General features: G+C 39.0%; 2 protein-coding genes across 4 annotated transcripts; both read left to right on the top strand.

Moving 5' to 3' along the window:
- The first annotated feature begins 373 nt into the window (after positions 1 to 373).
- On the top strand, positions 374 to 9297 carry slbp (stem-loop histone mRNA binding protein). 2 transcript variants are annotated; one of them, XM_030146133.1, is made up of 8 exons: positions 374 to 823; positions 2246 to 2386; positions 3538 to 3651; positions 3760 to 3825; positions 6219 to 6341; positions 6454 to 6609; positions 6717 to 6807; positions 8560 to 9297. In XM_030146133.1, exons 1-8 carry the CDS (start codon positions 765 to 767, stop codon positions 8629 to 8631), a joined length of 822 nt encoding a protein of 273 aa, XP_030001993.1. In that variant the 5' UTR covers positions 374 to 764; the 3' UTR covers positions 8632 to 9297. The 2 variants fall into 2 exon arrangements, with proteins under 2 accessions (XP_030001993.1, XP_030001992.1); XM_030146132.1 differs by having other exon boundaries at positions 3754 to 3825.
- A 2405-nt stretch (positions 9298 to 11702) lies between these two features.
- On the top strand, positions 11703 to 24160 carry tmem129 (transmembrane protein 129, E3 ubiquitin protein ligase). Of its 2 annotated transcripts, XM_030145404.1 has the most exons (7): positions 11703 to 12015; positions 12352 to 12410; positions 16097 to 16354; positions 16445 to 16605; positions 19635 to 19794; positions 19896 to 19968; positions 21331 to 24160. In XM_030145404.1, exons 1-7 carry the CDS (start codon positions 11811 to 11813, stop codon positions 21513 to 21515), a joined length of 1101 nt encoding a protein of 366 aa, XP_030001264.1. In that variant the 5' UTR covers positions 11703 to 11810; the 3' UTR covers positions 21516 to 24160. The 2 variants fall into 2 exon arrangements, with proteins under 2 accessions (XP_030001264.1, XP_030001265.1); XM_030145405.1 differs by lacking the exon at positions 19896 to 19968.
- Positions 24161 to 24254: the final 94 nt, after the last annotated feature.

Genomic DNA, 24254 nt, shown 5'->3' with positions numbered 1-24254 from the left:
CAAACAAACAAACAAACAAACAAACAAACCCTGGCAAAAACATAACCTCCTTGGCGGAGGTAACTAACATCGCCCCCTCTGTTTTGACAAATCGCATATGTACATATATACATACATATATTTATGTATGTATGTATGTATGCAGTAAATCAGTTTGACTCCTCCTCCTCCTCTTCACCACATTCTCTAACCAACAACTCAACCACAGAAGCAGCTGAAGTGGACGCCTCAGCTCACTGAAGTGCAGTCCTTAAAGCCTTAATGTTCATCCCAGTTTCAGAGGGGTTAGTACCTAAGCATACCGATTGGAGGCGGTAATTCACTGATTTATAATCTTCCCACCGCCAATAATTCTGAAAAGGAAGAAGAGCTACTTCCGCTGTTCGGTCCAACTGTCCGTGTAGTTACGCACTCATATGTTGCTTCCTTTTGGGGAAATAAATACGTGTTCTCTTTGTGGACTTTTCAATAATCTAGACTCGGTTGTCACTATATGGTTTTTAAACTGTTGTGACACTGTTATTGCTGTGCGGATTTAGAAACTGACTAGGTCTTTCGTCAAACTAGCATAAAATTATTAGCGTAACAGAATTTCGTAGTCGTAGCCGTTCTTTCCGGTCACATGACCACCGGGATTGTTTGCAGACGCGCGTCTTTCAGAGTTGGCGGGTTATCTGTGGACAGTGTCTGCTGAGAACCCCCCAGAACAGCACACAAGTTCTGTACCTCTCAACAAAACCGTTCACTTTTGCACATTTAACAAAATGTCTGATTGGGCCGGAAGCAGACGAGGAGAAGCCCATAGCAGGAGGAATAAAACTGGGTAAGTAAATGTTTTGCCTTATCTAAAATATTCAATTTCTGTTCTTTGTCCGTTTAGTGAAGAACATGAACTTTACTCGAACTATGTTAGCTAGATAATTCTGTATTCCTGTTTTTTTTTCTTTGAAGTGATAGCTCGTTTTCCTGGTTTTCCTTTAGTTGAAGGAAGTTGCTCCTTTTTTCTTCGCTCTCAGAACATTTCATTGTCCAGTGCTGTGCAGGCTTTGCTAGCCTAGGACAAAGGTTACGAACTCGGGTCACATTTTTATAATGCTTGGGTTATTTGTTTGAGTTTGTTATATGTAATATAGGAACTTGAATATTTAACCTACACAGAGAAGGAGAGGACGTAGTGAGACCTGTAGAGTCAGAGGTGACCTGGAGTTTTGCGCCAGTCTCTGACGAGCTGCTACATGAGATGGTACTGAAGGACTAGGCTGGTTTTGACTATGACTTTCTTCCCTATCACCCTCGATTGATAGCCCTGAAACAATTCAGTATACGATTCAGAACAAAGCGGACTAAAAGTTTCATGGATGAGTGAACAGACACCCAGAACGGTCGGAAGCAGCTGGTAGATGGCGGGAGAAACCTGTAGACCAAGGACATGTATTGTTGCTCTATTGATTATGAGATACTTGGAAGAAAGACTCGACAAGGGGTTCCCAAACTTGCCACCCAGGGACCTAAAACATGTATAATGAATAGATAATCATTGTTATCATTGCTGTTAAGTTGAACAGCCCAGTGAAGAAAAAAGGACTGTGGTTTTTCTCTGTAAACTGAGAGTAGCCCAGCACAAGTAAAAGTCCTGATTCAAATGGTGACATAACAGAAGCATTTTCAACAAAATATTATTCAGGTGTTACACATTTTGCTCAATGGCTCTTTTTAAAGGGTTCTAAAATTATTATATAGTACTATTTGTCACTAACAAAATTGTGGGAGAATTTTAATGTTATTAATCAATGTGAAATCACTTTTGGATTGTATGTAGGTAGATGACTAGTGTAGTGCTGCATCAAATCATATAAACATAATTAAAAAAAAATTTTTTTTAAGATATGTAACTAATTTTCATATATATGTAATAGAGTAAACAGTGCAGTATTACTACATATAGTACAACTACAAAAGTAAGTCAGTTTTTTTCTGAACTAGTTTTGTGTAAACCTACAGTTACATTCTGCCACAAGAATCTTATAATTAATTCTCATCTTGCAATTTTTGTCATGACCTCTTTAAAAACTGATTGTCATATCCATTTCGTGTCCTGACCCTAAGTTTGGGAAAAACAGCTCTTGAGATCTAACTAGAGATATACTTTATTTGTCACACATATCTAGACTCTGGATATTTTCATGAAGCTGCCTGTGTAACCCTGTTCTGTGTTCCACCTCCTCTTCCTCCTCTTTCTGTGTAGGAGCTGTGTCCCTTCTCGGTGGTCCAATGGCAGGAAGAGAACCGTTGATGGAACCCTGCGGGTTGGCAGACATGGAGATGGCACTGATCCTGAGAGCAGTGGCTACTCTGACCACAGACACTCTGACAGCAGACATTCCATGTAATGTGACACTTATAAAAAATAGATTTACAGTTTGTATGTTTGTGAAAGGTTTTGTTATCTGTACAACAGTGTGTTCACTCCGATCTTTCTCTGTATTCATTTCACTTTGGTCCACCACTACACAAATAGTAACCACTGTAATAGAGCTTCGATTCCTCTAAACTTCATCTTTAGAAGGTTGGTGTTGAGTTATTTGTACATTTGTTTTCCTAATGTCCTGTCCACACCGACATGGGTGTGTTTCAAAACAAATAGTTTCTTTCATTGTTTAAAAAAAAAAGTTTCCCTTGACCTTTGTTTGACAAAGTATCTCTGCACTAAACTCAGAAACAATAACAAACTGGTCCAAAGCCTCAGACAAATTATAGTTAGTCTAGTTCAAACTGTGGGCACCAGGTATAATACTGGATGTAGCAGACACAAATACTTGAATATTTCATGAAGGTGGATTCATGGATCCATGCTGACCCTGGATTTGATGTTTCAGATGCATCTTCATTACACAAAGCAATAATAGACATGAGTAAAATGCAGTGTGCAGTCTTTCAGTTTTGTCTGGACACTTGGATACAGAAAAACACGAGGTTTTACATCTCTGATTTTTCAATCTAATAGACTGTTAATGTATGGAAATGAGGCCCAAACATGGTTATTTGTTTTGAAGAATATTAGTGTGAGTGGGGCATGGGTCTGTAGGTGTGTTCCTCCTTGTGACAAGAAATGTGGGCATTCATTTTGGCCGTCCATCTCTAGGATGTGAAGGACAGAATGATAAAAGTCACAAATGATGGGGGGCGTCAAAATATACTGCCTACATGACCTGCATTAATATTCAGAATTTTGTTGCATTTAAATAACAGGTTGCTTAAAGTTATTAAGTACCTTGTGCATTCATATTGGATTAGTTTTTCACTTCTTGGCAGTCATGAATCTGCCATCAATACTATCTAAGAGCTTTTTGTGGAAATAGAAGTAGATTATCTAAAAATGCCATTTGAATCAAGCACCATGAGCCTTGATGAAGAAGTTTGTGACCCAGCTTGGCAACGCATAGGCATGTCCATACTCGCTCACATCACAGCAGCAACACCTTGTACCGAGTGTAATGTGCTTCTACCTGTTTTTCCTCTCCTGTGTTTCCTTTGTAGTTTCACAACTCCAGAGAGTTCAGGCCCAGTGTCTCGCTGCCGCAGTCAGACAGACTGGGCCACTCAAGTGGAGGATGACGAGATGAGGATGGGTGCCCACAGAGACATGCAACGGTACCCACACTGGGCTGCTACTGTTTTACTGTCTTTTCCAGCAAATGTACAGACTTTGTACTGTTGGAGTCTTTATTGACTGTATGCATGCACTCTGTTCAGTTACAGGAGGAGGATACTGGGTTCAGAATTTTCCCAAAGAGAGAGAAAGACCTCTTCTGGCTCTTCAGAGAGGTACGTTAGCATCCTGACACTTTTTACTTATTTTACCATCCCCTTTTTTGACTGAACATGGACCTGTAAGCACATACTGAAATCCTGTACATTTGATTTTCATATTCATCAGCATATCAATGCATAATTTAATTTTAAAACAAAAATAACTCTTTTGCATGAATCCCACCAGCCAAAAGCTGAAACCGTGTATATAGAATCACCAAGTGTGAAATGATATATCCTTAAAAGTAAAACAAAAACTTTAAAGTTATTCACCATCACTTTTCTGAGGTCAAAAACAGAAATGTCAGATATGGACTACACAGTGTTGGGCACTGACCCATGTTAAAGAAACACCAGGAACAATTGTTTATTTGGCATCAACACTTAGCCATATCCGTATGCTGTTAACAATTGTTAACAAGCAAAGGAAATATGCCTTTAAATATCTTAAAACCAATGTTATCTGTAGAGGTCAACAAAGCAGATATTTAAATACCAATAAAATAATAGTTCTAATAAGAAAAGCCAGCATCAGAAAACCCTGTACAAAATCACCTAATGAACTTCGCACTTACTGAACGTACAAAATTCATAACTTTAAAGTCATTCCTATGGTTAATGAAAGTATCTGTCCAGGTAAACAACGGGTATTTAATTGGGTTCAATTAACAACAGACAGGTCTTCAAAGTTAAGTATAAATAAATAAATCAATGAGTGACTGGATCATCATAGTCAAAATGTAATAAATAAATTTGGAAGTCAGCCTGATGCTGACCTCCAGATTTAGCAGTCAGTTCTTTGAGCTGTTCTCTGAGTAATTTCACAATAATATTTGCACTTAGTGACAATAGGTTTCAACTTCTACCCACATTGATTGGTTCCTATTAATGGGCCTGTATTTAGTTACTGGTGATTCTTTTGTGTTGTATACAGTACTCACGCAGTCTCATGTAGTTCACAGTAGGGATGCAAATTATCGATTAATCCATTAATCATTAGTTGGTTGACCTTATTGATCAATTAACGATTAATTACTAAGCGGCAATTTTCCTGAGAGCCTGAATTTCTCTTTTGATAGGGTCTATAAGAATAAAAGCTAAGTATTATTTATATACTTCATGAAAAAAGCATGTCATATTCCTTAATGATTGATTTATTGAACCATTGGATACACTACAGGCAATGAAATTTATGGAGTAGAACTAAAGAAATTCAACGGAGAAATTCAATAAAATGAATGGATCTGAAGAGGGGCAGTTTAGAAGAAATGGGCATTTCTGACTTTGCATCACGGACACGATGGAGCGAGATTTCAGTGGAGACGGGCTGGTCTGTGTTTCGTTCCACCATGTCCCTAAAGCAGTTCTAACTCATCAACGCCATGATCCGGTTCGATGACCGGCTATCCCAGCTGCGGCGTCGCAGCGCGGACAAACCGTCCACCTTCCAACTGACTCTGTAAAGCCCTTTGAGATAACCTTGTTGTGATATTGGGCTATACAAATAAAATTGAATTGAATTGAACCTTCGGACAGGACGTGGGAAAGGGCAATTAACTGACAATTAATAATTTAACCGGGCAAATTCTTATCAGCAATTGATTGATAGTCCAGTAACTGTTTACATCCCTAGTTCACAGCTACTTAACTGTTTAAGCGCTAAAGTCACAATATTGTGACAAGCAACATAACTGAATGAAATGGACAGCTTTTTGAAATCTTGATATCAAAATTGAATATTAAAAAAAAAAGAAAACGCCTAAAGGGTTAACTTAACCTTAAGTGGAGTGTAGTGATCCTTGTATTAAGTGTGCAGTAAGGTGGCTAATGTTAGTGCCTTACCTTAAACAATGTTATTTATCAAACTAGGGCTGGAACTAACAAATGTGTCCTTGATTCATTGTTTGGTCTATAAATTGATAGGAAAATGGTTCTACAAGCCCAAGATGACCCAAAGATATTCATAGATATTGCTGTTTCAGAGGAAAGAAAGCACAACCTATTTATATTTAAGAAGTTTCTTCTCTCGCATTTCACTTTTCATACTATGAGCATGTGATGTAAAAATCTTGAATTCTTCCTCTTTTTCTTTTAAAATGAAGGTCATTTATCAAAATGAATTAATGATGGTTAACATCAGTTGTGTTCTTGGAGTGTTCCTGTGGTTTGTGGGACAAGAAGCCGACCATATATCTACTCCAACCTAGGTCAACCTGGGACTTTTGTTGCATGGCATCACCCACTTGTCTTCATAGTTTCCTGGCATGTCAGTATTGGGCCATTCAAAATAAAAGGGTAAACTGCTTAAAATGATGGGTATTAAAATAGAACCCTGTATGTAGGATTTGTGTGTGACATCTCCATATTTGTTCATTCATGCTTAATGCTCACATTTGTTTGTGCTGCAGCTGTGACTCCAAAGAGGGAGAAAACATCGAGACAGACGAGGCTGTGTTGCTACGGCGACAGAAACAGATCAACTATGGCAAAAACACACTGGCTTATGACCGATACATCAAAGAAGTTCCTAAGTGAGTCTGTAGACATACACCAGACCTGAGTCAGTACAGGTTTCAATCCATTATTTGCACAAAATGTACATAAATAATGGTGTGGATCCTCTACTCCCTTTGGTGTTTCCAGACACATGCGTCAGCCGGGTGTTCACCCGAAGACCCCCAATAAATTCAGGAAATACAGCCGTCGCTCCTGGGACCAGCAGATTAAACTGTGGAAGGTCAAACTGCATGCCTGGGACCCGCCGGTGGATGAGGGCCAGGATAAGGTCCTCGATAACATGTAAGACCAGGATTTTGTTTCTAATGCAACAGTTCTGAGATCAGTTTGTCAGGTCTGACTTCACTGCCTACGTTTATATTGGGTTTTTGTTTTTCCGTTCCGTCCAGTGATGATCTGGCTCTTGATGATGTGATGGACATTGAGCTTGACTTCCCAACGCTGTCAGAGTCTCCCACTACACCAGGCCTTTCACTGCAGGTGAGCTGATGACACTGTAAACAACATTCATCATTGCATGTGTGGCAAAAATATTTAATGTAATTAGATTAAATTAATGCACCTATATTAACCATTTTCATGCTAACTGTGCAATATGTATATTAGTCATTCCACTCTATTGTTTGGATGCTCAAACACAAACAACATGAAAGACGCATTTTTAATTTGGCCACAAAGTTTTATTGATACATGCAATCATGTGACTGCAAAAGTCCACAATTTAGGAGGATTTAGAAGCATCTAAAAGCACAAATAGGAATAGCAATACAACTTTTTCATCAAATTTGGTGTGTCGGAATTCTTAACTATCCAAATGCAAACCAATAAGCCACCCTTTTCATCTGGATGCACATGGTAGGAGGAGCCTGCACTTGGCTTACAACTCCAAAAACCTCTCTGCTTTACAGTAAAAGATGGGGGGAAAAAAGCAGAAGTTTTTTTAAATCTCCTGGGGGATTTACAATTTGAACTGATTGTTTTCTGTCTACATTAATTGAATACAAAATACTCTTTTGTGACTAAGACTATATGCCATATACAATTGGAGAAACATTTATAATTAGTCTGGAAACCTGGGAGGGAAAAATGTTGAATTTTTTATTTTGTTGAGGTCTTCAGAGTAGTAACCTTGCATTTGCAACTTTCCACTATTTTCACAAAGCAAAATGTCAATAATATAACCATGTCCCTAGATTGCCCAAATCTTCTGGGACATTGACAGCAATAAAAGTTAGAAATGTCTACTTGATTTTCTCCAAGGGAATTTAGGTCTATGCATTTTACCCCTGTCTTAATACACACAAGACCTAGCAATAGCATTAGCACATTTGCAACATTGCTTGGGGATGTATTAAAGATACTCTAAACAGTGCTTTGTGCTGTCTTTTTTTTTTTTTTTTTTTTTTTTTTTGAGGGACTTGATCATGTAGAAATATGAGCATCTCGGCTATTTTCTAGAAGATGCACTGTGTAAGCATCAGCATCCTGTGTGACCACTTTGTTAGCCCGCTAACATGGCCACTAATGCTGCGTTTCCACTACGTGGAACTAGCTCGACTCAGCTCTACTCAGTATTCTTGGAGACCGTTTCCATTACAGGATACTACCCACTTTATTACAGTACCCTGGACGTCATTGCGATGTGGCGCATGATTTCCGTGTCGTCTGCTCAGAGAGTTGCTGAAAACTTGCTCGTTGCATGCTGTCTCGTCCGAATTTTTACGTTGGCCACCAAAGACTGAATCTCCTCGACCAGCCATGGTGTAGTTTTGGTCTGTTACCATGTGGATTAATGTACCGCTATATTTACTGTCCACTTTTGCCACTGTTTTTTGTAAAACGGCAGGTCACAGAGAAAACCGTCTGACCAATCAGCGGTCTGCAGTATTATATGTCAGTTTAGTATCGCTTGGAACCTCAGTGGAGGTGATACCAAAAAACTAGTACCGGGTATCAGATTCCAGGTCCTTTTTCGTAATGGAAACGGAAAAAGGCTGAGCCGGTACCACGCAGTGGAAACGCGGCATAACAGTCGTGATCTTACTGGCATGAACATTTGGCCCAGCTGAAATTTTTTAAACAGTTTTATTATTTATAGCCTCAGCACCTCAGCAGAGTCTGATGGCAAATGAGCAGTGTTTTTTTTTTTTCTTTACTTCAACTAATCTCATTACATCTGGTTGTTTGTTGACAGCAGTGAAAGGAACCTGTTATTTTTTTCTTTGTGTTTAGGATGAAGACTGTGCAGGGACTCCCTCCAAAGTACAGAGGATGGAAAACACAGTGGATCCAGACTTGGCCTAGCCCCAACACTGCCATCTTCCAGGAAAATACATCGTCACATTCCCCACTTCCATCCTCAGTTTGATCTGTCCACATACAGTGTTACCCAGAATGCATCTGTTCAGGCACCACCTCTAGCAGCAAGTGCTTTCTGTTGCAGCGACTTCTAGCTCAACACTAACCTATTTACCTTCCTACTTCTGCTTTTAAAGGAAACATTTGGATGTTTTATGTATGACTAAGGTGCTCAGGGAGTTTTGTATTTCAGGATTTTACAGTTGCATGCTGTAAAATCCTGTTGTTAGTTTTTTGGGTTTTTGATTTTGTGTTGACTAGCAACTTTAATGGACTGATCTGTGATTTGGCAAAACAGATCCATGTTTGAATCCATTCAGATCAATTTTTGCTTACGTTAAGTAAATCACAAGTTAATCACAACAATTGCATCAAACTCGAATCAACAGATACTGAAGAGTTTCAAGAGAGTAGTGCTTTTCTTAATGTTTGTTTTGGCAAGATTTCCTGTCTAGCGATGTACAGTTTTCAGTGCTGAGGTGTATTGATCACTTATATTGAGCTGTGAGTTGTTTTTACATTTGTTGTTTTTTTTTAAACAAATGTTATTGTGTTTTTCCTTAATAGGCAAGATTTTTTGAATAAAAAAATTTAATGTTTTACTGTCTGTGACCAAGCCTTTAATCCTTGTGTGACTGATGTGATGAACTAGAACCGGAACTCCTGCTGAGTTCAGTCAGGATCAGATGTTTTGCAGTGGAATTATTTACCTTGGAGTACCGGGAGGTGGAAGGCATTGTTCACACTTAGGCATTTTAGTCCATGGGCCTGGGGGGGTTAACGTGCAAAATAAATATATTTGAGGGAAACTGAACAATTTTTGCTTAAAAAGTTTCCTTCTTTTAACTCTGATTCCAGTGTGAACAGACTACATTCTAGTGTTTTATTTCTTATTTTCTACATGTAATACAATTTTTAAGCTATTTTATGGCAGAGGACTTCATAGTATACAGCTGGATTTCTGCACTTGTGAGCATCATTTTGTAGTTACGGATATTTAACATACGCATATATTAAACCTCACCATTTCTTATTCACTAGATTGTTGTCACAGAAGTCAAACAGTCCTGCATCAGCTCCCTCTGCTCTATGAAGGCATGGTTAGGTTTTAGATATTTATGAATATGTAACACTTTTTTTCTTTCTAATCAGATTCAGTGAATATCTCCTCACAGCCCCCAAGCTGTCCATCCTATGTGTGCACTGAAAAAATATCCAAAATTTATACAGCGGTGTAGGAGCCCTTACTTTTTTTCTAACTTGGGACCAATACAAAGTGGCTCAGAACAATGCAGATCACACTATTCCAGACTGAATACGCCACCTGTTAAAGATCAGTTTTAATCCGGTCAGCTAGGACCACTGGAGGAGTGTGTTTGTGTGCTTTTACTTCACATACCAGTAATGGCTCTATGGATTTTTCCCTTTTTATGTAAAAGCACAAGGGAAGGTAATACTAGTCTGACTGTTTGCAGTTTTGCATGCACTGGTCTTTACACCTCTGAACGTCCTGTTGGATGTTGAAGATACACAGGAATCCTTTAAAGAACAGTCTTCCATTTATAACTGAATAAATCTAAGGCTTGATCTAAACAGAGAAAGCAAATTAAAGTCTAAAATGAGTAAATCCAAATTGGAAGTTCTGATCTCAGCTCAATCACTGCAGATTTATTGATGTAAACTGGAATGAAGTGCTGTGTTCCAGTTCAACAGTGGCTGACAGCATCACTCTGAGCAGACCGTTGTCTTTCTAATGGAGTGGGTCAACATGTTACCTGATCTGAATCCAGTCTGCATTGTGGGGCATCTTGACACACAAGGTGAAAGAGTTACAAGTGTCCGATATGAGGCAGGAGTTGTGACAGAAGAGTAAAAGAACATTCCAACAGAGACCTGCGAAACTATTGAGAACTGAGAACCTAATAGGATCAAAAAACAGATCATAAATACATTTGTATGTATACACACAAGGCAGCATTCTTAACTATAATGTAAAGAAAAAAAAAAAAGAGCCTAACGGTGCACATGTACATTTAGTATTAGGAAATTCAAACACAAAAGGCAACCGTGAACATAAGAGTAGCTCAGAAAAGAAAACACATAAATAAAATTTTAAAAAGAAAAACCTTGAGGGAAGAGAGTTAGTACCATCTTCTATGTTCAGTCAAAGTCAGGTTTGCTAAGGTTATATATGAAATCCAAGGCACCCAACATTTTTAAAATTTCTCTTGTTCAAGTCGTAGAGAAAATGTCAGTTTTTCTGTCACATAAATTTTGTGGATCACAGCTATCCAGTTTTCAAGTGTAGGGGCTTCAGTAGACATCCATCTGCTGGTGAGTGCTTTCTTACTTGCTAACAATAGGACATTAAATATATATTGAGTGAGATGAACCCAGAGCATCTGAACTCAAGCCCAAATATACAGTTTCAAATTTGAATGGAATTTGTACTTTAAATATCTTTTCCATACTTTCTTTGATTTGCTTCCAGTAGGTCTGAAGTACAGGGCATTGCCAGAATACATGATAATGGTTTGCCTTCTTTTCCCCACAGGATCGCCAACATGGGATGTTTTTGTTCAAAAATGGATTTTGAGCAGGTGTTTTAAAGAATCTGGTTAAATTTTTCCAACCGAACTCTCTTCCAGGACAATGCTGAAGTGCTTTTCCATTGTTGCTTATTCAGTTCAGAAGGGCTTCATTCTTAAGTGTGGAAATGCATCATTATAACAGGATGGGAAGGGGATGAAAAACTGCGATCTGGCAAGGAACTAAAACTGTCACACAAATTTAGTGATAAAAACAAAGTAAAAAATTTGCTGCTGAGGTGTAATGGAGCAGAAGTAGTAAGTAGCATGAAATGCAAAGAGTCAAAAACAGCTACGTAAGATTTTTACTTCAAGGTTTTATTCCACAATTGATGCAGAGGAGCCACGCCTTAAGTCCTCCCATACAGTAGGTGGCGCTGTGCACACTTAGGTTGTTTTGAGAGCCGCTGATAATATAAACACGGAAGAAGAAGAAGAGGAACAACAGTGACAGTGAAGGAACAAACGAAGAAAGTTTTTGGGGAGTGGACAGTGTACCGTTCAATGGGCTGTGGTAGGTGACGGTAGTGGTAAACCATGGACAGCCCGGAGCTGAGTTTCACTTTGGCCTACTTGGTGTTCGCTCTCTGCTTCGTGTTTACGCCAAACGAGTTCCGTTCTGCCGGGTTAACGGTCCAGAACCTGTTCTCGTCGTGGCTGGGCAGTGAGGATATGGGCTTCATCCAGTACCACGTCAGGAGGACCACCATTACCGTCCTGGTCCACTCCGCCCTCCCCCTCGGTAAATAAAACAACGTGACACGTTTGAACCCGGAACCAGGTAGTATGCTAAGTGTTTAGTGGCTAAAGCTAGTTATTCGGGTGCTGTTGGCTGTGGTTTGGGTTAATGCCATTCGTTCAATGACACACCTTCTGCTGTGTGACCTGATACACCCATGTGATTACATGTTATAATGCTCTCACGTTTTCTTATTCACTTGTAATCACTCTGAATTAATACAGTCCAAACCTCATCCACAGTGCGCTTAAGAACAGAAAACCACCAAACCTCAGTCTTCAGGAGGTGTTTTAGAGCCATTGTGCCACAGTGCTGCTCATGTTGTTTATGTTCTTCTAGGTTACTACTTGGGGATGTGTATCGCTGCTCCAGAAAAGAACATGGAATACTTCAGTCAGGTCAGCCTGTTTCTGTACCCTCTGCCTTTATGCACATACACAGCCTGGCCAGAAAAAGTCCCCACCTGGATTTCAGTCAGCAAATACACTGAGCAAAAATATAAACACACCATGTTCAGGGTTTGTATAACACAAGACGTGTGACCCAAAATGAGCTCATGGTGTTTTATGATTGTAAAACATGGTTAATTTTCTTGAATATGTAAACAAACATTGTGTCCATCTCTGTGATCGAGTTCAGTGATCCAATGATTCCACCCACAACACAGGTGTGGCATGTCCAGACGCTGCTCTGACAGCGTTAACAGTACTCAGGCACTCCTTATACTGGGGACAATATAAGGCCACCTCAAAATGTCACATTTCATCAGATGTCACCATGACTTAGATGTTGCAAATCATGGGAGAAAGTGCCATTGGCATGTTGATGCAGAGATGATGCTCTCAGAGGAGAAGTGGAATAACATTCCACAGGCCACAATTGATAACCTTGTCAGCTCAATGAAAAGATGATGTGTTGCTCTATGGGAAGCCAATGGTGGACACAGAAGATATTGAGCGGTTATTTCTTTCAGCTGGCCCCCACCATGTCCACATCGATGTCCCTGAATGCCAGATCCCACTATTGTGTTCGAGCAGACAGTAATCTGTACCACACTGATCAACAAAATAAACTGCGTATGATTTAATACACTCACAGTCAATGAAAACTTTGAGACCATATTTTTCGACATAATTTTTATTTTTAAACCCTGAACTGGAATTTTTTCTTATAAATCATTTGTTTAGGATATTGGCATATAGAAACAAAAATCTAAAGTTCCAAGAATAATTTCAAAACAAAAACCTTAACAAAAGAAAATGGCACCTGCCAAACACAAAGTCACAACAGTCAATACCGGGTATGGCCTGGACGCGGTCTATCGTCAACAGAGCCTGTCATGTTGTGGCGTTCAACCAGGTTTCTGATTGTGGGTTGGGAACAGCCCATACGCCTGGCTATATCACTGTAGCTCAAACTGGCCTCCACCATACCCAGTGCCCGAAGACGTTGTTCACGTGATAGACGTGGCATGATGCCGTTCACTGGACTAACAATGGTGGCCTTTTTTGGGCTTTTATATAGGCCTTCAAAACCAATCCTCAAATTGTGCAGATACCCACTGAGTATTGATCAATGTGTATTTGGTCCACTTTTGCAAAGAGACCAACCCATGTGCAATGAACCATGACAACATGACAACTCATCATTATCTCAACTACCCGAGCACTAAGTCATCAATAAATCCACAGTGAATAATTACAACCCCCCTACAAGTAGAAATATGCATACATTTCTACCTCAAAGTTTCTATTGACTGTCAGTATATATCGTGCAACACCTAATGCCAATAAACATTTAAAGTGTCAAATGGGGTGTTTATATTTTTGTTCAGTGTAGTTCAGATCCTTCCATTGGATAATTACTGCAGTGATTAATAAGTCTCAGCTTCAACAAGTTCTTTAGCCCTAACTGATGTAGTAAGTAGTTTCCCATTTCTGAAACAACCATCAGTTTGATAGAAGCAGAAAGATTGGACTGTGTTTCATTGGGAAAGGGCCATGTGGTCTGTTGTCCAGATGCATCAGGATGGTCCACTACAGAGACATGACCTGAATCCCATTGAACACCTGTGGGATGCACTGAGAAGAATTACACTGTTGTCTGACTCTCTCATCATCTGTACAAGATATTAGACAAAAATCATTTGTCACTTGCTTAATTTCTTATCATTCAGGAAAGGGCTGGGCGATTGTCACGATTATATCTGTGTATTGTCATAGTTATATTATTTGTGGTATATTTCTTATGTCTTTAGGGTTTATTTTGTTAAGCAAGAGTTCACAATGGAGTCATTATACCCCCACCCACCCATGGGGCAGGGGTACAGAGTAATACCAGTCTGTCTGTCCAAGATTTTTGTCCAACCGATTACTCAAAGACTATTCACCTCATTCTTTTCAAATTCAACACACAGTTTCTTTACCACTAGGAGAGGTGCAGAACTGTTTGATGACTGAATTTCAATTGTATGATTTTTTTTTTTTTTTTTTTCCAAATTTCTGAAATTTGAACTTAGAAAGTTTGTCCAACCAGTTTCTCAAAGACTATTCACATGATTCGACAAGTGCGATCAGATTGAACGTTAAGACATGGACAGAATAATGTTTGTCTTGGTTTGACAAAACTACCCAGAAAGGACAGCAAATTAGTTTAATCTAGTTAACAGTTGTCCTCAATTTAAAATTCAAAATGAATCCCTGACTAGGCAGAGTATAAGTGAGTAGGAGGGGCAGTGAGGTGGGGGTATTGGTAAGCTCTGCCTATTTTTTCACTTGTGTTTATTTTGATTTAATGTTACTGAATCAAAAATAACGAAAATGAACAAAGTGACACCACATTCTACTGGTAATGATGGTATGATCATCTATGAACATCGGTACCAATGTGAGTCAGTGAACTCACTTCATGAATTAACCCTTTCATGCATGAATTATGAGAACCTTAGTCAATATTTTTTTCTTGAGTGTTTTTTTTCCTCTTTAGGCATTAAAAAAACAATACAATTGATTTTTTTTTTTTTTTTTTTTTTTTTTTTTTTTTTTATGAACCTATTTTTTGTGGAGTTACAAAAATGCCCACTCAGCTGGACATCATGTGTTTAATTTTTGAGGCAAAGAAACATGTATTTAAAACTCATCATCAGAGAGTGATAAACTGTGTGAAAACTATGAAATAATAACATTTTTAATGTTGTTTTCTCACATTTTATCATGCTCTAATGCTAGTTATTACTCATTTCATGGAGACATTATGCAATAAAAAAACATGTTGTTTCAGAAAAGTGTTAAATACAGTCTAATAACAATTAGCAACTGATTTACACTAAAACATATTACTGCAGATCAGGTTTATCAAGAACAGCAACGTTACAATAATTGTATGAATTGCAGTGTGTGAGATGACGCATAAGCTCCACTCTGTTGGCTGATATGGAACTAAAACAACAAAACCCATGAATAAACAGTAGAACAGCTGTAGAATAACTGTCCACTGGAGTGACCACTATACATGAAAAGGTTAAAAAAAAAAAAAAAATTATGGATGATTTCAAACATTTTTCTTTATGGTTTCAGTGTCATTGGAAAAGGGCTGCTGCCAAAGATTATTGTCAATGTTTATTGATATCTTGGTTATTTTCTAGATTAATTGTTTGATCCATAAAACATCAGAAAATGTTTTTTAAAAAATGTCTCATTGATTTCAACCTAAATATATTTATTATACTGTCCCAGAGGACAGAAACTACAAAATTATCACAATTAAAGGCTTGAATAAGAGAAGTTTGACTTTTTTTTAATTAAAATATCCCTCAGACTAAATTGTGGTTATTAATAGTAGATTAATTGAATAGTTGACATGTAATCAGTAATCATTGCAGCTCTACATTTCAAGTCTGTGTTGAATAGAGGTCAAATGTATGAATGCTTTACCTAAAGCCTCTAGGGTTGTTTCAATAATCCTGTTTTACCAGTCAGTTCATCACTTTTCCTGCTGAGTGGGTCAGTTCAGTAAAACCAGAAGAATGTTTTCTCTCATGATGTGATATATGTCTGGCTTAAGTCATCCTTTCCTGTTTCATCAGGTGAGTGACAGCTGGCGGATGTTTCTCTTTGGGGCTCTTGGTCTCCATTTGATCAGCTGGACTCTTGTAATTTACTGGTCCCATGGCCACTGGCACAACCACCCAATCAGCAAGGCTCTGCAGGCCCATGTGAGGCCTCCCCATTCAGGCTGGGGGTCTGTGGCATCCAGTGTCAACACTGAGTTCAGACGCATCGATAAGTTTGCTACTGGGGTGCATGGAGCCCGGGTCATAGTCACAGACAGTTGGGTGTTGAAGGTCAGTGTGCTCTCATACCAAGTGCATTTGTCATGGGTTCTTGAGTTGCATCCTTTCACTTTCAGCTCTTTGATGTTTGTGTGCGTACAGGTGACCACTTACCACGTCTACATGGCCTTACAGAGTGAGTGTCATGTGACGGTAACTGCGTCCAGACAGCATCAGCTGAGTCCAGACTCGGCCTCACCCACTCAGATCCTGACACTCAGAGTGGAAAGCATCAACCCTTCTGTCCGAGCCTTCACTATCCGGTAGGTACTGTCAGATGTCCTCATGAATGGGTTATTATGAGTATTATCGGGTCAATTTCACTATAAGGTGCCTTTCAGACTTTAAAATGTAAAAAAAAACCAAACAAAAAACTTGAGGTTTTCCACTTAACTAACTTTATGTTCAATGTGTTAAGTCAACCATATTTTTAATACATTTTTAGCAAGCAGACAAAGTACAAGCAGACTAAGGATGCATGATAATTGTTTTTTACAACCGATACCAATAACTTCCTGCTTCTCGTAACTGATACCAATAATATGTATGTATGGACAGGTGTGACATGCAGATCATATAAGGCTGGTAAGCATGTATCCGAAAAGTAGCAACGACTTTTGAACTTCATACCGTGGCTCCCAATGATGCAATAGTTGACAAAATCCCGGGTCTTCGGCTGCAATAAAGGATTAGTCATCAAATGCGATAAGTTCAGTAATTTTCTTATTAAATGCTTTAGCCCTTGGGTCGTCTCTGTCAAACTTCTTGACCTTTGCAAACGCCTCATCGATATGCACTAGCCCAGACGGTGGCAGTAGCAGCAGACTTATCTGGGTATTCCTTCCATATCTCATCACTGTGATAATGACATTTCAGGTGACTTATGAGATTAGAGATGTTAAAAGATGAGGTCTTTTTCCCTCCTCTTGGAACTTCTGCAGATCATTTGTTGTAAATTGCAAATGGATTGTCTCCCTCTGAAATGGTGAAAAAGTCCCACACTAATGACAGCGGTGCCATGCTTGTTAGCAGTTCGCACCACACATGCTGACGTTGGGATGTCAGGGCAACAACCTATAGCAACAGCCCTGTTCTTCTTCTTGGTTTTTATAGCGGTTGGCACGGCAACAACATGCACTGTGTACTGGTGAAATGTGTGAAATCGGGTCTAGAGGGGGACTTTAACAGGCTGGGTCTGACCAGGGACTGACATTGTGGAACCGGGCCACAGTAAGAACCAGACCGGCCTTGTTAGTGTGTGATCACTCCCGTCATGTCCTGGCAGTTTCGTTGATCCGACCCCCGTAAACCCATTGCAATTTTAAAAAGTAATAACTCCAAAGGTATTGGTGGTATCAATATGCAGTTTTCGTCTCTCTGGTCCTTGACCCAAAGCACAGGCTAGCTCTGTCCAGTTTTTCAGTTATAAAGCTGATACACATACACATGCTCATACATGCACACAGACATCACATGGGTTTTATAATATAGATAATGTTTTATGGTGACAGGGTGGACATGCTAAGTGTCACCAAATTTAAGTAAAAACACAAAATGATGAAAAGTTTGAAATGTGAATACTAAATGCTCTCATAGACTATGTTTCCACCTCCAATGAAGACACTCAAACTGATGATGATGACATCAGTGATGTCATTAACTGGATTATTAAAGGGGCGATTCCCCCAAAGTGACAGGATTGACAACGATTTCAAGGACACATGTAGAATGTTAAATAGTATTATGAAAATAAAAAATAAATGATCAAAATTACTAGTTTTATCAAAAACTTGAGTATAATGACAACATCTGAGAATTTTTTTTTTTTTTTTTTTTTTTTTCATTTAAACGCTTATCAAACTCACTAAAGTTAGAAGGACAGTGTGAGGGACATGCACAAACCAGGTACATTCACTCAAAGAAAATTGTATAAAATAATAAAATCACATTTCAAAGGTTTAAAATTGTAATGATATATGTGTGTTTTTCCATTCATAATAAAACCCCAGAATTTCATTATTTTGCAATGTGGTCGTGATGACAGGTAGATGGTGCTGGGGGATGCCAAAGGCACTTTATAGTCATATTGATCCTGTCGTGATAATAAAATGCCCGGGGGTGTAGTAATACCAGGAATTCTGTCTGTTGGAGATTTTTGTCCGATTAATTTTACAAAGACCATTCACCCAATTCTTTACAAACTCAACACACATTTTCTTTACCACTAGGAGAAGTGCAGTACACAGTTTAATGATTGTTGTTTATCAACTTGTGCTGGTATTTTTGAAATCAAGACACAAGGGTGATATTCCCTCCTGGCAGTCACCCATGCTGAACAGGTCAAAGGGTAGAGGGCAGACAAAAGTGTAATCAGACTGAAAGTTAAGACATGGGCAGACCAATTTTTTTTTGACTTGGTTTGACTGTACTACCCAAAAAGGAATGTAATTTAATTTAACCCTTTAAGTGCCAAAGTCACAATATTTCGACAAGAAACATAACTGAATGAAACAGGCAGCTTTTTGAAATCTTAATATCAAATTTTATATTTTTTGAAAAAAACAAACTCTGGCCCCTAAAGAGTTAATCTAGTTGACAGTAATTTTTAATTTAAAATTCAAAATGAATCCCTGACTAGGTAGGGTATCGGTGATACTAATTAGTAAGCTCTGCCTACTTTTTCACCAATGTTAGTTCCTGCAGCTTTATTTGTCTGCGTTACACCTGCAGACGAGAACCACTGCATAAGAGTTATGGCTTCAGACCACTTCCCCCACCTACACCCTTCTGCTCTGACTGCACACTGTAGTGATGTTACACATATAGAAAATTATTCTATGGGCATTGTGGAGATTTAAAACAAATAAAACCATCATGTTCTAAAACCTTCTAATGAAGAGGATAGGGATAGGTTGACAAACAGGAAACCACTGTTGCAGGGATTTGTTTTGCTGCAGTACCATGAGTGGCCACTGGGAAATTGGTAGCCGGTCTGAGTGGCAGTCCATATCTGCTTCTTCTAATATTTACTGTACATACCTGGATTCCTGTGGGCTCAGAGTAAATTTCACTGTTTATCTCGTGACTGGGGAAGGACAGGAAAAACAGTCAGCAGGAAGATGCTTGAGTGGGAATTATAACAACAAAATTGTATTTTTTCTAGATAAATATGTAGCTCTAATATGAATAATAAGTAAGGAATTGTACAGGAGGCCTTCTGTAATTGGTATGGGGCAGGATGTCTCCACTTATACAAAACTCTCACATGTCACATCCTTTTCTGTTGATCCAGGCTCATGTCTACAGAGTATGCAGAGTTCAGAGAGAAGCTCCACGCTCCAGTCAGGAATGCTGCCAATGTGGTAATCTACCAGACCATCAGCGAATTATTCCTGGACACATTCAGAGCTCAGGTGGAGCTCAATCAGACGTATACACTACCCAGTGGACAGGTACACTTTTGTGTTATTCTATTAGTTAGTACATCTTCTGTGGTGTTGGCTCCTAAACCACATCCATGTGATCACTGAAGACTGTCTCTGTCCTTGTGCAGGAGCTGGAGCCCTGTATCGGCTGTATGCAGGTTCCAGCCAACACCAAGCTGGTGAAACTGTGCGACTCAGAGGGTAGTGTGTGTTTGTGTGTGTTCTGCATGTCTCCTGCATCTTTTGAAAAAAATTAGAATCAGTTGCTCATTTGTTAACCTTTTCTTGTTTTTGGAGACAAATACAGTGGAAACTGCTTTTAGTGGTCACAGTTAAAGGGAACAACTGTTGATCTGGATCTAAAAGTCCCTCACAGAATCAGTCCGTTTCTGTTCACACACTTGAAGGTTACAAAGGTTTGTGGAATTTATTTCATTGACCCTTCAAAAGCCATGGAAAGTACTGAAATGATGTAAAAAATGTGTGTGAACATGAATGTTCACCTGTGATAAAATCTGTATGGATCATGCATGGTCACATGCTGTGGTGAGCCTCACAGACTATTTCAGAGCTTCCTCAGGTTTTTCATGTTCACAAAAGTGCCCAGGGAGGCTGCTGTAGGAAAAGTCAGACCACAGAGCAGCACTAGAAAAAAACTGTGAACTAGAAAAAGAAAGATTTGTTGTGTGTCTATGTCAGGGTAGAGACTGCGATCTGGTAGGATCGGCGATTCTACCAGTAGAGACTCCGATCGTAGTCTCTGACCCTAACCCTAACCCTAACCGTAACCCTAACCGTAACCCGATCGGAGTTTCTACTGGCAGGATCGGAGTTTCTACCAGTAGAGACTCTGATCGGACTTTCTACTGGTAGAGACTACGATCGGAGTCTCTACTGGTAGAATCGCCGATCCTACCAGATCGCAGTCTCTACCCTGATATCTACATAAACAACTACATAGATAAATAAGAGGTCTGTGTGAGAGACAGGCAGGAAAGGCGTGTGTGTGTAAAATTCTGGGTAAACTCTGCGTCTGTGTGTCTGTGTTCCATATGCACTGAACAGCACTTTAAGAGAGAAGAAGAACCTGGACTCATTTTGTGTTTATATTATTCTTTCTGCCCGTCCACATGGATGTTATTGATGAGCTGAAGACGTAAACTCACTGCCAGAAGGTCAACACCCAGAAATGTTTGGAACTTGACAGAAGAGGGCAGGGTGTTGATGGGTAAACCTCCGCCAAACACTGACAGGGCTAGAAGTGATGATTGACAGAACGAGTAGTGTAGGAGTCTGTATTGTGTTTTTAAAGGAAAACATTCCATATTTCATTACCACTAACAAACACTGAGTATCAGACACACATATGGTGATGAATTAAGTGGTCTGTTAAAATAATCAATTACCTATATTGATTGATTTGACCCTGACTGATACGACCACTCTAAGCAGTTTCTACTGCATCAAAATGTTTTTTAAACTTGTTTTTCTTTTGAACACTCTGTCATATGTCAGAGTGAAGAGACCAAAGGAATAAAACTCCTGCGTCTGTCTGTGTTGTAGATTATGATACTGAGCCGGACTGTCAGCGGTGTTTCTGCAGACCCATGTGGTGTCTGTCTTGTCTGGGCCGATGGTTTGCCAGCCGCCAAGACCAGCAAAGACCTGAAACCTGGTTGTCTAGCAAAGTCCCCTGCCCCACCTGTAGAGCCAAATTCTGCATCCTGGACGTCTGCGTGGTTCGCTGAATACTAACTCCACATGGACTTGACCTCTTAGAATAACATGGATCTGTTTTAAACAGCACTCAGCAGATCGCTTTCATTCTTTGCTTTAATAAGATGGGAGAATTTAATGGCATGAGGTGGTTTTTGTGAGTGTTTGGATGTGTAGAAGGAACAAAGCAACATCACAGGATCTGTTTTGACCCCCAGTCAGATGATGATCCTTTTGCTGGATGTATTTGGAAGCAGGAAAGTGCAACAGACAAGTGTCTTTGCGGACACACTCAGACTTGATAGAGACGTGTCCAATGTCTCTACACTGCAAATGTGTCAGACATGAAATGAACCCTTACGTACCTTTTGCTTCAAATTTGATGGAATTAACACCAATTAAAGCACCCTAAATGACAGATTTTAAAGTTGTTTTATGTAAATTATATTCTGTGATAGTCGCTTTTTCCATATCCAAGATGTATAACAACTGAAAGAACACAGTCCCTCTGTTCTCTGGAATGATGCACACAAAGTGGATGTGCATATGTAAGATCTTTGTAAGATCGGCTGAATGTTATTTTAGTACTTGTTTTTATCTTGTATGTCTGACATGCAGTTCTAGCACAGAACTGACACATTTATTTATACATGTCCAACAAATAGTTGTATGTAAAAGTTAAATGACAAGGACTATAAATTGGGCTGCAACTGGAAGTAAGATGAGCATCTGTCTATCGCTTCATTTTTGTCTAAGTTGTTTTCTGTCTTGTTGAATTTTTTCATTTTATTAATTACTTTCCTCATTTTCTTTTAGCTTTTTTTTTCATGTTTATGGGGTATTTTCTTAAAAAAAAACAAACAAACACATAAAACAGGAAAAAAAAAGCTGGGAGAAAAGCTGGAAAGACATCCTTTTTATATATCTGTGAAGACAACTTGGAGCAACATGTGCTCTGCAGTATCTTAAGTTGCAATGCTCTTGTTTGGTTACAATTCGGTTAGCTTTTTAAGTTTTGTTAATTTTTACTTTACATAAGTACATAACTGAGGATGTTTTTTTACTATTATTTTTGATGCCATGCCCAAAACAAGTTGTGTTTAGGCATGGTGTCCAGGATGTTTACCTCTTTTGTTGCTTTCAAAATGTCAAGTCATTGAAATTTTTGTTTTTTTTACCAGAATTTCCAAAAAAACTTTTGACATCAAATGAAAACATGTCTACAAATTAATGTCAATTAACTAGAATATGTAATGTAAAATGAGTGATTGCATAAGTATTCACCCTGTGCATGGTAAACTGCGTCTGTGGACAGGTCTCCATCAGACTTGTTTCTGGATGCTGCAATTTAACTATTATTTGCAAAAGTGTAGGTGTCAGGTTGCACAGGCGTTGGGTTTAATCAGCCTTTTTCAATTCCAACCATATATTCTCTATTGTGTTGAGAGCAATCAATCAAATTTTATTTACGTAGCACATCATAACAAAATTTGTCTCATGACACCTTCCATGTAGAGCTGGTCTAAACCAGACTCTTCAGCCAAATCTGATCTGATCTGGGCTTTGACTTGACCGCTCTGGAACATTCACTTTGGTACCTTTCTCTGTGTGCTTAGGATCATGATCCTGCTGTACCTCATGCAGAATGAATCAGATTGTTCTTTTTGATGTTTTGCATCCCCACAGCGTGGTGATGTGTAGTGTCCGCTAAACAGTGTCTGCTCAGATGACCACAAAGTTCCATTTTGGTCTCACCAAACCAAAGAACCCAAAGAACCTTCTTCCACATGCCTTTGGATGAACTTTAGTTAGATTTCTTTAACAGTTTCTTCGTCTCTGAAGAATTCTTTCGTGTTAGTCTGTTCCATCTCAGCTGTTGAGGCTTTGAACTCCTTCAGAGGAGTCATGCAGTAGGTGTTGTGGTCGTCTCCCTCACTGTTCTCCATCTTCACAGTTACTCAGGTTCAGAGGAAGGTTTGCTCTATGCAGATTTAAACATGTATCAGATTCTTTCCATTTCTTAATGATGTTTTGTTTTGTTTTTTTTTTTAAATTCCAGAGGATGTTTAGTGACTTGGAAGTGTGTTTGTATCCATCCCCTTACTTACACTAAATTTTCCCAGAGTGGTTTGTGGTGTTGTTTGGTCTTCATGGTGTAATTGTCTCAAAACCAGTTCCTGGACCCTCCACACACAGATGTCTTTACACTGACATACATACACTCACATGATCTGCATTTCACTAGTTGTGAGTTTAGGTGTTCCAGCTAACTGGGCCCCTGTTGAATTAGGTCACATACTATCAGGGAGATGAATATTTATTCAATCACTCATTTACATTATTGTTTAAATTTTTTGGTAAGAAATTCAGATTTTACGTTAATGAGTTTTTTGTAAATTCTGGTCCAAAAAATAAACTATATTGACTGTGATTCCATTCATAGAATAATAAAAGGTGAAACCATCCAAGGGCATGAATATTTTTCATGAGCCCTGTCAGTGATTAGCTGGACACATTCTACATAAGTAGTCCTCTCTTGGGTACAAGGTCCAACATGAGCACAATCTTTGTCCCTCATTTGGTTCATTAAGACCTGGTCTTTTTGCGTTGAAATTAGTGAATTAAAAATCAAAACGGGCTGAATTGCCTTCGTTTAAAATAAGGTATTGTTTATGAATATACTGTCGCCTCGTGTGCTGTATGTACCAGCAGTCACCAGCAGAGGGCTCTCAGCTTCCACACACTCACTGCCCATTGACCCAAGCTCTTTT

The sequence above is a fragment of the Sphaeramia orbicularis genome, chromosome 10 (genome assembly GCF_902148855.1).
Source record: "Sphaeramia orbicularis chromosome 10, fSphaOr1.1, whole genome shotgun sequence".
Classification (NCBI taxonomy): Eukaryota; Metazoa; Chordata; class Actinopteri; order Kurtiformes; family Apogonidae; genus Sphaeramia; species Sphaeramia orbicularis.
The sequence above is the reverse complement of the archived record's forward strand: the minus strand, read 5'-3'. Positions and strand labels throughout refer to the sequence as shown.